This window comes from Coffea arabica, chromosome 10c, assembly GCF_036785885.1.
Source record: "Coffea arabica cultivar ET-39 chromosome 10c, Coffea Arabica ET-39 HiFi, whole genome shotgun sequence".
Lineage (NCBI taxonomy): Eukaryota > Viridiplantae > Streptophyta > Magnoliopsida > Gentianales > Rubiaceae > Coffea > Coffea arabica.
Window position 1 is genome coordinate 2,727,116 of NC_092329.1, and position 15,507 is coordinate 2,742,622.

The window sequence follows — 15,507 nt, forward strand, 5'->3', positions numbered from 1 at the left end:
TGTCCTGTTTTTGTTCTCCCATTTCTTTCGGAAACTAATCTCATGTTGTAGACTGCTTTATTTTCCTTGAATGCATCTTCAATTACCCAAAAAAAAAAAGAAAAAAAAATGCTACAGTACTATTTCAAATAATTTTTCCTAAATAATCACCTGTCCAAACACACCCATTTTTTCCCCTCAGGAGAATGCCATCACGCCAACCCGTAAATAAACTGGAACTTCGCAATCAATTAGACAACCAAGCAACGTCAAAATATCTTCACAAAACCTAGTGGTAGGGTTGTCTTGGACGATTTAAAAAATGCAGACATCGCAACAGGAATACAACTGGGGCACTATTCACAAATATGGTAAAATTTGACCAAATATTTGGCGAATTGGGGGACAAAAGGGGGAGACTGTATTCTCGAGCTCATGAAAAATGTGCCACAAATTAATCTTTACTCTTGCTTTTCCAATTCACCCATCCGCTCTATGATAGCCTGCAGTCGTTCAAGATTGATATTAGTTGCCCAAATTTCCAACAATAGAAACTGCATAAGAATTTCAATATCATGGCTAGAAAATCATAATCTTGTTTAAACTTTTATTTTATTTTATTTTATCCCGTGTATTAACAGTTTACCCATGGCATCGTTTATCAACCTAAAGACTGCGGGGTTTAGGGGGTGGGGATGAGGGAATCAAGTTGATATATTAGTGCAAAGGCTTAATGATTCAAGAAAGGTAGGGATTACCTTCTTGCTTGTTTCTTGAAGTTCTCCGGCAAGAATGAACTCATCTAATATGAGATATACCTTCCAAGACAAAAAACAAATCAACGCCTCATACATAAGCAGGGCATATTTCATAAAAATTTTATTTTTATAGCCAAAAGAGCACAATGCAAAATAATGCACGTCATAAGTTTTGATATGTTAGAGCTTATTGGTTCACATACCAAATCTATTACAACTAGCATATTCATTGGGGCAAATCTTGCTACATACGTTTCAGAGAGATCTTTCAGGTAAAAAGCCCCCACATCACTACAATTGTACCATTCTCAAAAGATACTAATGCTGTGTTCTGCCCTTTTGGATGACATTAGAGCACATATTTTTCACATTAGCAGAAGTACATTTTGCACAAGTATGCCACAAACATAGCAAAATTCTACTGGGCCTTATGGTCTATCATTAAATTTACAGTATTCTACTAGTAAAGTTGTTATGAACTTAAAGGAAAAGCAAGAATCCAAAAGATTGTAATTCAATTCCACGAACATTATCCTGGGCATGAAATTGAAGAATGTAGTGGCCTTGTTAGAACAATTTTAAAACACAGAAGCAACTAAAAATTATGAAATGTCCATGTAGCAAATTAACAACTATTAATCACTCGTTCAACCTTCAAAACGGAGAAGAAAATGTGTTCTATCCGTACCAGCAAGGAGGTGTTTGCTTTGAACTTTACTTTGTAGTTTCCCAAGAAAGTCACTAACCTAATGCATTAAGCATGCAACAAGAGTTTCCATCTCCGATATATTATGTCGAAAAAGGTTGCAGCCAGATTGAATTTCACTTTCATAAATTAAAAATTAGCATTCGAAATCCAGAAAATCATGGTAGGCATTTTAAAAAACTTAAAGTATGCAGAAGAAAAAACGGAATCAGCCAAAAAATGTGCTCAACTGGACAACTAAATGATTTGCCCAAAAAAAGTAGAATTTTGAACTACATAAAAAGATAGATGACAAACTTCAAATCAAAACAAAAACAGATAAGTGATAACAGAATGCATCATGGAAAGTAAAATTTGACTAACCTTGTGAAAATTGAAGACCAAATCTAGCTCACATACGTTGCTGAAGAAATGATCAAGTATCTCCACAAATAAATGGATACACTCGAGATAAGCCAATTCATTATCTGTTATATCCACGCACAAGGAAAAAAACAATCCTGCATATCGCCTGTAGATCACCTTGTGGGTGCGGAACTGAGAGCAAAATCATGTAGAATTCATCAGCAGATCAAGAAGGTGATGAAAATTAACGTAAATTGTTAGCCAAGAGAAGTACAATGGAGATTGAAACAAACCATCCTGGTAAACACCAAAGACCAGAAGGTAATTCTATGCAGTTCATGCAATAGGAGAGGCAATTCTTCACTGGAAAATGCAAAACAGCCTCCTTTTGGGGTGCACAATTTACTGATTTAGAGGACTATCAGAACAGAAATGAATTCAGGGTAAACCTTACAAATTTCCTTTATGCGTAATGGTCCTTATAATTTTAAATTGATCTCATTTACATCCCATGCTGTCTATCTTCTTATCTCAAATGTGAAATGAAGTAACAAGTTTTAGTCAATGCACAATCATGTATGAAAGAAATAAAGAATAGCTTGATAGTTATTTATTAAAGTCTATTAAAATCTATTAGCCATATGAAAGTATTGCGATCCCTAGGCATATTTTCTGAAGCTGCAGCAGACCCAAGAATTCAGTCAATTATCTTCGTCACAACATGATTCATGTCAACTAGGCACATAACTCAGTGACAAAGGTTCATATTCTTGTCTATCTCTTTCTCTTTCTCTGATACAAACAACAAGATATAAACCTTTCTTTCCAATAATGGCATACGATAATGTCACATGCAGAGTAACAAAATGCAACTTAGATTAAAGTTAAACAGATAACTGAGCAACTATTACAACCACAATACAAGCAGATATGAACAACAACAACAGAAAAATTGAATTCTTAACGGATCTTAAAAGCCTAGGCAGGAACGTTACTCTTGCATGGGCAGCTACATTTTGCAACAATAAAATTTAAGAATTGCAGTAAAAAAAAAGAACTTCTAAAAGGAAAAAAAAAAAAGATTTAGATAATCAGTTTGGGTGGAGAAGGGGTTTCTAGTGCCGGTCATTGCAAGGTAATCATATATTAGCATTGCGAGTTGCCAAAATTTTTCTTAGTATTATAAAAATTCTGGTCTCTTGCTGTAGGACTAGCATTATAGAGACTTTAAGTTCAGTTATTTTGGATGTCCTTTGGTCAATGTCAAAAATGCCTAAGGCATCTCATCTAGTTTCTGTTCAAATTGCATTCATGTTTACAATATAATCTTGTCTAGTTCTACCATATTTCCAAGATAATACCCTAAATTTGACTGATACTACAATATCATCTTGTTATACATAAATGATCCGAAATTCTTTACCTTTTAGCTCAGGTTAGTATGTGATCAAGAAGATGAAACTTAGAAAATCAGAACCTTCAAAAGCAACTTAATAATTTCCATATATAACAGGATCGAAATACTTTACCTCTACAAAGTTGGTGAATTTCGGATCTCTGTTGACAACCAAACGGTGAACCTACCGGCCATATTACAAATGGAGATAATTAAAAGGAAGAAGAAAAGACTAATCTTCAATTGGAAATGAATGATAAGAGTGAAAATACCTCGTACTCGACTTTGTGCTTCTCGGATTCCTCGAGAGGAATGTAGTACTTGGCGAGACGAGTCTTGCCTTGCCTGTTCTGAAGCAATATGAATCGGATCTACCGTTGTCCAAATTTATGCAAAAAAAAAAAGGACAGAAAAAAGAGTAAAACTCTAATCAACCTGCTTATTTCCACAGTAGAAGAAATAATGGTTTGATTAATGTTACGAATAAAGATCAATTTTGTAAAATTTTCTTCATTTGCCTTAAATTTTTTAAAAAAATTACCATTTTTTAGGACAATGTTGATGGAGCTGGAGACGAAACCGGGCGACGGAGATGGAGGAGGGAGGCAAATCGAAGGGCAGCAACTTGAGAAAAGGGGAACTTTGGGAAGACAAGTCCAAGGTCAAAGCCGCTAACTGTTGACTAAATCGCAGACGGGCCGGGGAATAGCGTTCAAAACCACCATCTCACGTTGATTTCTTCGTAATCCACTTCTAAAATATTTCATGACCTTTATAAAATTCAATGGAATCTAACCCAAATTATATTTATTTTTTTCATAAAAAAGAAAGGTTTGACAAAATGTTATTAACTTAAATTTGTAAAAAACGTAAAATTAACATTTTAAAAGTGAATGACAAAAAAAATTCAATTAGTGAAATGCGATAAATATTTTGAACGATTTTCTATTTTTATTATTCATTTCTATTATTACCAAAATAAATAGTCTTTTGTTTAGATTGAAAAAAAAAGAAAAGTGATTATTTCAAGCAGAAAAATAGAAAATCCCATCTAAACAGCAGTATGTTGGGGAAATTTCATGACGATATTTATTACTAGCTTATATCATCCGGCATCCATATTACTAGCTTACAAATTTTGGGTCTATCTAAAGAAATGAGATATAGGTGCCCTCACAGTTTTTTTTTTTATTTTTTTATAAACTTTATGTGTAATCTAATAGAGTAATTATCTTTTAAAATTGGAAGAGATGCCAGAGTGGACTAAAGAGGGAAGTAAGGTAACAATAATTATTACTGTATATTCACGTGATAAATTGATAAGTTAGGCACGATTTAAATATAAGACATAGTTAGAAAAACTAAAAAAAAAAATTCTACTTGCTAAGCAAGTCTTTTCCTGCATTTTTTTTTTCTTTGAACTTTCATAACAACTTCTTGAAATAAACACTTAGAAATTGTAGGTGCTACAGGATTAGGAAAATAAATACTTGAAACACACTCATATAGCGCTGGATTAAATTCAGAACACCTGTTTTGGATAGTATTGCATTTGTCAGTTGGCACTCTTCTGATGTTTCAATCCCACAGGTCTTAGGATCCCATCCTCTAGACACAGCATAACTTTTTCCCAGCTTTTGCATATTAAATTAGCAATACTGAGAGAATAGCCTAGCAGCATAAAATCAAAAACAGTTCATGTTTACTCATAAACGGAAAAGCATTGAATTCATATTAAGAAGTACAGCAGTTGGTCATTTAACAGATTATATTTCACGATGTTGCAATCCCTATATCTGAATCCAAATGCAAATGCCTTCTCGATTCTCTGCTAAAGAGAGAATTTCTGAGGGGGGGAAAAAATAACCAGTCCAATGAATTAAAAGCAACACTGGCTTAAAAGTGGTGTCCATATTTCGAGTTTGCAGCAGCTAATAGGGCAGCACCAATTCCAGATCCATCTTTTGTGTGTTCAATTACTATGTTTGTAGAGGTTTGAGGTCCTAGAAGCTCTTGAACGGCTTCTTGGAGATACGTTCTGTATTGTGGGTAATGCTCATACAAGCCTCCATCCATCGCCACCACTGTTCTCTTTCCGAATATAAGACCCTCTGAATCCTCCTCCATCTTCTCAAGAATCCCAACGATTCCTGCACCAGCCAGTCGGCCTCCACGTTTCGCAATCGTGTCACATACCTCCACCACAATCTGCCTTGCACTTGCATTGGAACTTACCTGATGTCCAGATTAATAGTTAAAACATTGTCCAGTAGTATTGATATTGATATCAATAACAGTGTCAGCAGAAATGACTACCCTCTTTACCAGTGTTTTCGAATGAGAAACACAAATCAGCCATAAACCTTAAAAGCATTAGTAACTCCAACGGATATTGATTTAAACGCTACTGAAACAAATTAGATGCTAAAAATTTTCCTCGTTTAGTTACATAATGATTGCAAAGAATAATCATTTTTCGTGAGAGATGCATGATGCTCCTAGCTTGACTCATATTTTACTAAAGGTCCTTTGGAAAGTGTTAATCATCAGGAGATGCATCCACAGACAGTTTTCAATTTGACCAAAGCCAACGTAAAGTTGACAAATTCGAGCGAGGGAGACAAGATTGAAATTTTTTACCCCGACTACATCAAGGAGGATTGTCCCCACAACTTCAAGATCTTCCGAAGTGTCCTGCTGCATGGCACAAATATCTGGGGTCCTACAAGATACATTGCAGAGAGTGTATAAGCAAATATTGACTTGATTTTGGTCCAGGATTAAGTGACCATATCAACCACAAAATGACACAAGTCAGATAGCTTTAGTGTTGCAAAGACTAGTTTCGACTAAGTTCTTATGTGTTGAGTCATCACTATCAGTTAAAAAACATGTCATGAAATGATGAATTTGAAAATATAGTCATCCTATAAGCATGGAAAACAAATTGATAATTGTAATTTGCTTCAATAAAGAAACATAGGGTTTGTCACCCGCTAAAGTCAAGAACTGGAACTCTGGCAGCTTTCTATTAAACACAACTGATCCCTTGACTTCTTTCTTTCTTAGAATAGCACAATTTTCATACCTCATACACAACAACTTAAGAATAAACATGTCAACCATTGTCTGACTAAGTGCACAAGCCCTTCACTCTCATTTGATTTGAGCACGCTTTTAAAATGAACTATTGTTTTTTTCTGTCCGTTTCGAATCAAGTACAATTGTCATCAAAAATGAGACTGCAAGATTGACAATTGTCAACCATTGTGACAGAGTTTGAATATAAATAACAAACAAGTGAAAAGATGAGATGCCTTGGATGATGTTACAAAGTGATTTCATCTTATTAAAGTTCGAATAGCCAAGTCCTAATTGCATAGCTTATTTAGCATATATCTGTCTCTGTGTTATCTGTGTCATTTGACTCCTTGATTGACAAATAAAGATGCTCACTGTGATAAATTGTGAGGTGATTAATATGTATGGAGATAATTCTCGCATTTATATTATATGTATGCCTACTAACCTGAGCATAAATGGAGTCAACAGTTTCTCTGAAATGGAGTCACCGAATAATTCACTAGCTCGAGCCATCTTGAGCAGCACTCTTCTTACAATTTCACCCAGGTACATACCAGAAATTGTTTTCTCAAATATCTATTCCAGTCAATCCTACGCTTTGTTAGACAGCTTGCAGACTAGTGAAATGGTACTACATTAGCATGTCCAGTGAAAAATAACCTAGTTTGTTAGCTAACCTGCTCACCAGGATTAATACTATCAGCATCCATCTCTCTATCAAACTCGGTCAAAGGAAGGCCATTTGAGAATGCTCCCCACTCAGTATTTATGATCTGAAAACACATTACAGCAAATAAAGTTGACGGTCTTAGATTATTGTGTTGGAGAATTTGATTTAACTACCGGAAATTGACAGACCATTCCTCCAGAAGTTGAGTTGTGGGACTGAAGCTTAGGAATAGCATCTTTGCGTTCTACATAGCAAGCATTAGTTCCAGTTCCTAGAATAACGGCAACCATTACATCGTCATCCCAGTATCTAGCTCCAGCAAGAGTTCCGACAGTATCATTAACCTAACTTGACGACAGACAACGTTGCTAAGAGATGTTAAAAATTGCAAGATAGTTGCCTATAAATTATCATTCCCCTCTTTTCCAGGCAACGAAGGAAGAAGATGAAAAGGTACCAGAGCAGAAACCCGCATATTTAATCCCTGCCTTTGCATGGCTTCATTCAGACATGCAACTACATCCTTCCCTGCCTGTGATGAGCTAAGCTTGTCTTAGAGAGCATGAACGATAATAACAGTAAAAAGAACTAAATCGAGACCAGCTCACCGATGCATAAGATAATTTAACATAGGCAGAAATAGTCTTTACTGTTATTCCTACAGGGAATTCATTGATTTAGTGAGGCAGATTGTAAATTTAATATGTAAATTCTTGGTAAAGAAGAACGAAAGCATAAAGTGCATACTCTGCAATAGAAAAGTCACAACTGTTCTTACTGGGAAATTTTTACTGGAAACCAAGATTTAATTCCAAGTAAACCTTCAGGAAGCGAAGGAGGGATGTATTACTTACATGAAGCTTAATTGAAAAATTTTCAAAAACAAATTGATTGGTAAGCACTGTGCTTACACAAGTCAAGAAATACTAACAGTTCCAGAGACTGCAAAACCCTTGGTCCATTTAATCAAGATGCCTGAGTCGACAGAAGTCTGCTTCACTGGAAAAGAAAATGTGAATCCTATTTCCCTTGTCTGGCAGTCTGGTAAATTAAACTCTCCACCCTCCTTCTCTGCGAACTTTGCCAGCACAGAAGCAATGAAATCAAATAGCTCCTAGAAAGTGTGGCACGTTTAGCTAAACAATGATGACAAACAATGACTTGTCGACAAGAATTTCTTATTAGTACAGAATCAACAAACCTCAGAGGTGCCAAACATCAATTCTGGAGGAATAGAAACTTGCTCGAACTCGGTGGCAATCACCCGCTCTTCCTTTCCTCCTAACTGGACTCTCAGCACCCGGAAATTTGTTCCGCCAAGATCCAATGCGTAAAACAATCCCTTCTCGTTTCTTAGAGAAAACAAACAGGCAAGCTTATCAATCTCTAGTTCCTAGCTACAAACACTACTAAAAGACTGAGTTAAAGAAAAGTGCATGTATATCATATGCTTTTCTAAATGGACCATTCTCTCCAAATTCATAATAATGCAATTGAAATCGAACTGCCTTCATTTTCTATAACTCCAAAAGTTTGAAACTAAACCATTTATTTGACCAAATTTTCTCTCTTTTCTTACTAGTATTACTGATGTACAGTACATCAAGAATATGTGTTTGGCACGCGGCAGTGCTGATTTCTGAAAACAAGCCAAGAATAAGTGAAAATTTGTCTAAGAATTGGGAAAATGACACAAGGATCAAATATAGTAAAATGACAAGGAACAGTGAACCATAGACCACAGAAGTCGAGAGAAATTTAACACAAGGAAAACTAGAGAGCAAGCAAATTGTTCACTTAAAACATACCCGGTTGGGAGCGCGTCAACGTAGCTGGGGATCATCGGGAGATCACTGCCACCATCGACAGCGAGGCCTGCCCGCATGACGGAGGCCATGGCGGCTGCCAGGTGGCGCAAGACTGGCAAGGGAGTAGCACAGTCCTCCTTCAACTTAGTTAAGATTGGAGCAACTGAGATTACATTAGATTGGACGGCCATGATCACCCGGGGCCGCGAAAATGAACCCAAAGCTTTAGCTGAAATTGCACTTCCATAGATGGATCGGACTCCCGGTGAGCCAACGGTGACTGACATTGTCGGTGAGATCAAGAAATATGTGATTCACAAGAAAGACAGGCTAGTGAAAGGGTTCGGTAGCTACTACTACAATTATGAATTATGAAGTGTTAAAACTGTGACCGTTACGTGAATCTTTGTGTCGTGATGGGAAGTTTGAACAGTCAGATTTGAGGACAACAAACAAGAAATTTTAAGAGTATAACTGTTTCTTCTGTGGGTAATTTTTGAGTCTGGCTCGTTTAGCTGACAACTTAGCTGGTCGTTTGTTTATTTGTTTATGACTTAGCTGGTCGTTAGTCTCATTGTTATTGTTAATGTGCGTGTATATATATATATATATATATATATATTTGATTATATTTTGGTAATAATTAGATTCGGATTAATTAAATTAATGTTGTGGGCCTGTGGAAAACAAGATTGTGCTGCGGGACCAGAGTCCAGACAGGTTTGGGGGTGCAATGGGCGGACAAGACGATGTTGATGCAACATCTCTACTTTGTTCGGACAGGTCCGAACTGTTGTTAGGAAAATCGTTCAGATAGATTTTGTGTAAAGTATACGAGATGTAAATTTGTATGTATATGATGTAATTTGCTTTTAACAATGTATAATTATATAATAAAATTTTATGATTCTCACATATAATATATAAAAAATACTATATAAAATGTAATTTAGATCTTTTTTTTTTTTAATCAAATCTTGGCTATGAACCTTCAGGAACAATGTTTCGTGCTACAACCGTTCATGCCCCTCTTCCACTTTGTTCTTGTTTGGATCCGATTTTTTGATGATTTCGTTGACTCCATTGCACATCATAAAGAATTTCAAGGATTGCTCAACGAGGAATTGCCGCACGAAGAGAACAATGGTACATTGGGGCCTCGCGCTCTAATTTGCTTTTTGCATCGTAGTCTTTGGGAGAAAATTTTTATTTCTTTTGTAAACAAATTTCCACATAAAAGTCTTTATTTTTACACTTCAACCGGGGCGCTTGAATTGCCTCTCTCATCGTAGATTACCAAAAAAGAAAACAAAGGTAGAATGCATAAAGAGTATCAGAAAACATCTAGAAAGTATCTCGCATCATTAATATGTCACTTATGTATAGCATAAGTAGCACGTGATTATCTACCCTTTAGATTTTTTAATCAAAATTTTTTGAGCAGGCAATCAAAAGTAAAGGGAAGGGGTGACTAATTAAAATGGATAACAATTGGTAGCCATGCGAGATATAGGCCTTGAAGTTTCTCAAGTAGCGATATTTTCTTCTTTGGGAATCACCTCAACAGCTGTATTATTTCAAGAGCCAAATCATATTCATCTTCAATGGCAGAAACTTTAATAGAATAGAATCTAAGGGTCTTCAAAGTTGTAAGGCTTATACCACATTTTATGCCAACACGAACAAAGACAGCATTTCATTTAGAGTCAATTTTCCCTCTCTTGTTCTTGCTCTCGTAACACCCTCTAATTCTTTCTTGTATTAAATTGCATAATTTTTACCCCCGATCAATTTCAAGTAATATTCAAAGAATATACAGTGATGTGTCCGTTCGATCTAGCAGTGAGAATCACTTCCTCTAATCTCCTTGATTCAATTGGAATTTTCTCTAAACAGGTTGAAATAAGATTAGAAGTAGGAGTAGTTTCGTAAGAGTTAACATTGACAAAAATAAAATTCAAATCACACTCTTGTCTGTCTTTGTAATGTTTCTTTTCCCTAATATCCAATGTTCCACCAAAAAAAATGACACCAATTCATTCCGAAATAAAGGCATCACAAAACCTTCCCATTCTCATAGGGCCAATCACGCAAAGAAATAACAGTGACGGTCGCGCCGCAAAACAGACCTATAGATGCAGTTGGTGGGCCAACTGTTGGATGGTATTAGTACCAAACTATCTAATATGGGCCCCCGGGGAACCAAGAACAATATAATCCTGAAAGCCCATCCGCCTCTGGTTCACCGATCACCAGCTTGAGCTTCAAAAATAGCAAGGACAATTCTCCAGTGAAGTAGACGCGAAGTAACGAAGCTTTTCACATGAATGTATATATTTAGTAGTGACAAGTAATATTTTTCACTCTCCATTAAAAGGCTTCGACAAGTCATTCCAACGATTCTATTCTTCTGTCTTGCTCTCTCACTTGTAGATAAAGAGACAGCGACAGCCAAAAGAAAATTTGAAGAAATTATAGAAGGCTGATATATATATATATACATATACATATATAAATACACATATTGTTGGTGAAAATGTCGAGAATGAATCAAGGTGGCGCAGATGAGGAGGGAGTGATAATGATGAGGAAGGCTGAGATTGACACCAGCGCTCCTTTTCGTTCTGTTCAGGAGGCTGTATTGTTGTTCGGCGAGAGAATTTTGGCTGGCGAAGTCTATGCCAACAAACTCAAAGAGGTAATTAATCATTGGCAAGCATTGATTAACTGTTTAGCATTTACCAGTCAAACTTTGATCTTGAGGTCCTAATTGAGATATATGGCCCAGTATTGTGTATGTGTTATTCTTAATCAAAGTTTGTTCAGAGAATTAAGTGATCATTGTACTGAAATCCAACTTCTTGTCATCTAATTAAGGAAGGCAATTTCATTTTCCGACTTTCCATTTGGGCCACGACGCGACGTTTACAGAACTTGTGCTACTTGTATTTATTTATTTATTTATTTTTGACAAATTCCATAACTTGATCGCGTTGAATTTCAGAAGGACGCAAGTATTTGATGTGTGATAATAATTCTTGAATCAACTACCATCACCTTGCATGTATCTCACCATCTATATTGTGGAAAAAAGGAACAATATATATTTAGGTTCTGCTTCTTTACACTTTGTTGATGACGACATTTATGCCAAAAAGTGCAAGTTTGCTTCAACGTGAGTACAAGCGCTTTTTATGGTTTTGAGTAATTAACAATGGTAGACCAGTGTTTTTTTTTTTTTCTGGTCAGACCAAATTGTGTTGGAGGAAAAGTATATTCCTAATTGTGTTTCAAAATTGGAGCAGATGCATGATGGAAGCATCGAGAATGGTCACGCTCCTTCAAGGCTTGGAAATATCACGGCAGAGCTAGAGGAGACAAAGCAAAGTCTCCAAAAGGCACAAGCAGAAAGCTTGGTCATGGCTACTTGCCTCTCTTCTTTACAAGAAGAACTTCAGCGGACAAAAAGAGAGCTCCAACACCTAAAAGAAAGAGAATCCCAGAAAAGGGCCCTCGAGCTTGAGATTGAAGATCTCAAGTTTGTTGAGGATATAAAAGATGAAGAAGAATTTCAAGTCAAGATCACAGAAACTATGATCCACCAACAACAAAACGTGGAGTTTCAAAAGAAAAGATATGTAACCTTCGCAGATCCACCATCTTTAGCCCAAGTTGTACCACCAGCTGATGCTCTACTACAGAGGCACCCTTCTCTGAGGAAGAGTAAAAAGAAGCCTTTGCTCCCGCTGATCAAGGGCATCTTTAGGAAGATAGGCAGCTCTGGAGTTGGACCGGCAGGAGCTTGATCATGAAAAGCACACATGCCATTCGATCGGAAGAGATCAAGGACTCATTTCCCACCATAAGAACATTATCTTAAAGTTTTTGACACCAAAACGAAGATGATATACGTACAATAGTGTAATTAATTTATATATTCCCAGATAAAATCTCAAATAAGGTATAAGAACAGTGGAAGTTATTGTAATTTTGTCTATTGATTATGATGCTATAGTGTCCGATAATGGATTTTCTTCCCTGGTGGGGAATTAAAATTGAATTATGTGTTTCCCTTTTATAATTCTACGAAAACTTGAGCAAGATTTTGACGGTAATCTCTCCTTGAATCTATGAGAATTAGGATATGTTTCGAGATGCGTGGTTGAATCATGTAAGACCAAGTGAACCTTTTTCCCCTTGTTTCCCCTGATCATATCATGTTACTAACTTACCATGTTAGTTTTACTTTCAAGTTGCTTCGCTTAGGCACGGGCTATAATGTGGATATGGTAGTACTAGACGCTCTTTGAGGACAAAACCATCTTCTAATATTTGTCATACACATAGGGCATTGTTGCAGAAAAAAAAAATTAAGGCTGGCTTCATATGGTTTTGGAAAAGTTCAGTGGGCTTATTCAAAATTATAAAAGTTTCTAGGTGAAAAGCTACGTATCGAGGAAATGAAAGGCAATAAAATCTTATTAAACGTAATAAGAAATTGTTATAAAATCAGGTATTGTATAATTGGTGCCCTGTCAACAAGCGAGTCACGAATGTCTTCCATTTGAACTGCAAAGGATAACTCCTTCTTGACCAAATTGTGAGTACTGACGGCCTTCAGTCCCTAGCTAGCTAGCTGTAGTCTGTCGGCCCCCGACGAACTATCAAGAGAATTTTGTTCTCCTGTTCAATTTATTATAGTGCCGTTTTTAATTTTTCTTAGGAGAACTGAAGATGGAATAATATTAATAGAATTCTATCTCATCTAATTTAAACTGTATATGTCAATAGCAGGTTGTTCTAGTTCCACTCTACCTTGAGTTTTACTAATGAAGAACCAAAGCCATGAGAAGAAATCTATCAAAAGGCACATGAAATACCGTGCACGTTCGTACACCAAACGTTTTCATACAATAGAAGCTTCGATGGGACAATCTATAATGTACATAACACGGGGAACCTTCTGTTCTTATTTTGCAATAGATCACTAGCCCACAAGGTAATAAGAAGCTGAGAACTTCACCAAGAAGTGTTAAACAGAAAAGCTGCCATGATCTTGTGTATTATTATCACGTACATACCCAAGGTTGGATGATTCTCCAAAACGCGAAAACATCACACCATAAAATCGGAGTTGCGGCCCGAAAACAAGCCCTGATGGGACTTGTTCAAGAACTCGATGCAATCAGCAATGGCTTCGTTGTGGTGAGAGTTGGAAGAATAGTAAGAGCTGCATGAAGTCTTTGGAGGATCAGGCCGCGTGTCACATGATTTACGTCTAGGTGCTGAACTTGACGTTGTTTGTGAACCTTTAGAAGAAGAGGAAGAAGGGATCGAGAGAATGAAGCGCATTAAACTTTTGCGAAAGCGATCAAACAGCTTCATTTTGAAGGTGGAGAAACTGAATTTCGCCCGACGAGAAATAGAAGAAACCCTAGCACTAGCAGGTCTTTTATGGTTCTGATGAAGTTGAAGGTCACCACCGCCACCAACGACTTCAATAACAAAGCTCTCTTTCTGCGTCCTATGCATTCTAATTTCTATCTAGAAGCTAGACAACAGGATAGAAGATATTCCCCTGGAAGTGAAACGCTATCATGTCTATCATATGGGGAATAAAAGGGTGATGTTTCCCAAGATCGGTTTTATTCTACAATAGTTGTATGTGGAGATGATGACCGAAGGGAAGCGCATATTAATATTAAGAAGCAAAAGATGTTGTCTCAACCATGTGACTAAATCATTTACATGGGCTTCCAATGTCTTTACCAAATACTATAGTTTAATACGTTTCTGTCACAATCTTCAATCGTAAGCACTCTCTCAAAACACTCCACCCCCCTCAAAAAAAAAATTAAATGTTGAACCAATTGATTATTAAGCTCGTAACAATTACAATCTCAAACCTTGCTTTCCATACCAAAATAGAAAAATTCCCCGAATTCTTTTTTGTCTAATTTGAATGTCAAACTTTCAGTTTTGTTGCGCCTATAATTATGCATGTCCTTGACGTCTTGCCCTATTCTGAATCCTTGCAGCACGTATTGATAGAAAAACAGAAGCCACAAAAGGGGAAAAAAAAAGTTTTGGATGGGGGATTAATACAAGAATGGCCGTACAACAAATGAAGGACAAGTATACAAGAAGATTCAAGTATGCATATTTGGAGTTGAGTTAATATTTTAAATATTTCATAGGTAATTTCGGAGGTATCGATCTCTTCGAATTCATGATGAATATAGGATTAAGCATGCATAAAAATGGTTTATCCAAAGTTGAGAATCTAACTTCCGTCGTTGTCCTTATCAAAGTTTCATATCCGAAAGCAGCAGATGAAGTTCAATGTCTTATTCTGCAGATCCGACATATATTTGTAGCATCAAATTTATGGTTCAAGAAGCCTATGTGACTAATCGACTTCTGGAATAATTAAGCACCGTGATTCTAAAGCCCCTCATGGAAGCTAAAGCTTTATCAAAATAATTGAGTTTCAACAAACAACAGGGGAAATGGTCCAAGAGGCAAACAATTGAGACAAGCTTTATCAAAATAATCGAGTGTTAACAACCAGCAGGTAAATGGTCCAGAGGCAAACGATTGAGACAAGCTTTATCAAAATAATTGTGTGTTAGCAAACAGCAGGTAAATGGTCCAGACTCCAGAGGCAAACAATTGAGACAAGCTTTTATCAGCATAATTGCATAAGGAATTAATCTACCATAACACAGAGACTTTTACCACTCAACATATATGATGAGCGA

At 36.4% G+C, this 15,507-nt stretch overlaps 3 protein-coding genes across 3 annotated transcripts; 1 reads left to right on the forward strand and 2 right to left on the reverse strand.

Annotated features, from left to right (window-relative positions):
* Positions 1-208: 208 nt before the first annotated feature.
* Positions 209-3,913, reverse strand: LOC113714522 (AP-2 complex subunit sigma). Its single transcript, XM_027238407.2, has 6 exons — positions 3,726-3,913; positions 3,457-3,555; positions 3,318-3,368; positions 1,807-1,980; positions 738-797; positions 209-482 (listed from the first exon to the last, which is right to left on the reverse strand). Exons 1-6 carry the CDS (start codon positions 3,726-3,728, stop codon positions 441-443), a joined length of 429 nt encoding a protein of 142 aa, XP_027094208.1. The 5' UTR covers positions 3,729-3,913; the 3' UTR covers positions 209-440.
* A 951-nt stretch (positions 3,914-4,864) lies between these two features.
* LOC113714791 (hexokinase-2, chloroplastic) lies at positions 4,865-9,311 on the reverse strand. Its single transcript, XM_027238864.2, has 9 exons — positions 8,747-9,311; positions 8,140-8,290; positions 7,870-8,052; positions 7,396-7,470; positions 7,127-7,282; positions 6,946-7,041; positions 6,714-6,844; positions 5,825-5,906; positions 4,865-5,419 (listed from the first exon to the last, which is right to left on the reverse strand). The coding sequence occupies exons 1-9, from the start codon at positions 9,031-9,033 to the stop codon at positions 5,081-5,083; spliced, it is 1,500 nt and encodes a 499-aa protein (XP_027094665.1). The 5' UTR covers positions 9,034-9,311; the 3' UTR covers positions 4,865-5,080.
* Positions 9,312-11,153: 1,842 nt separating this feature from the next.
* On the forward strand, positions 11,154-12,847 carry LOC113713250 (WEB family protein At1g75720). The gene is made up of 2 exons (XM_027236929.2): positions 11,154-11,444; positions 12,052-12,847. The coding sequence occupies exons 1-2, from the start codon at positions 11,283-11,285 to the stop codon at positions 12,550-12,552; spliced, it is 663 nt and encodes a 220-aa protein (XP_027092730.1). The 5' UTR covers positions 11,154-11,282; the 3' UTR covers positions 12,553-12,847.
* The last annotated feature ends 2,660 nt before the right edge of the window (positions 12,848-15,507 follow it).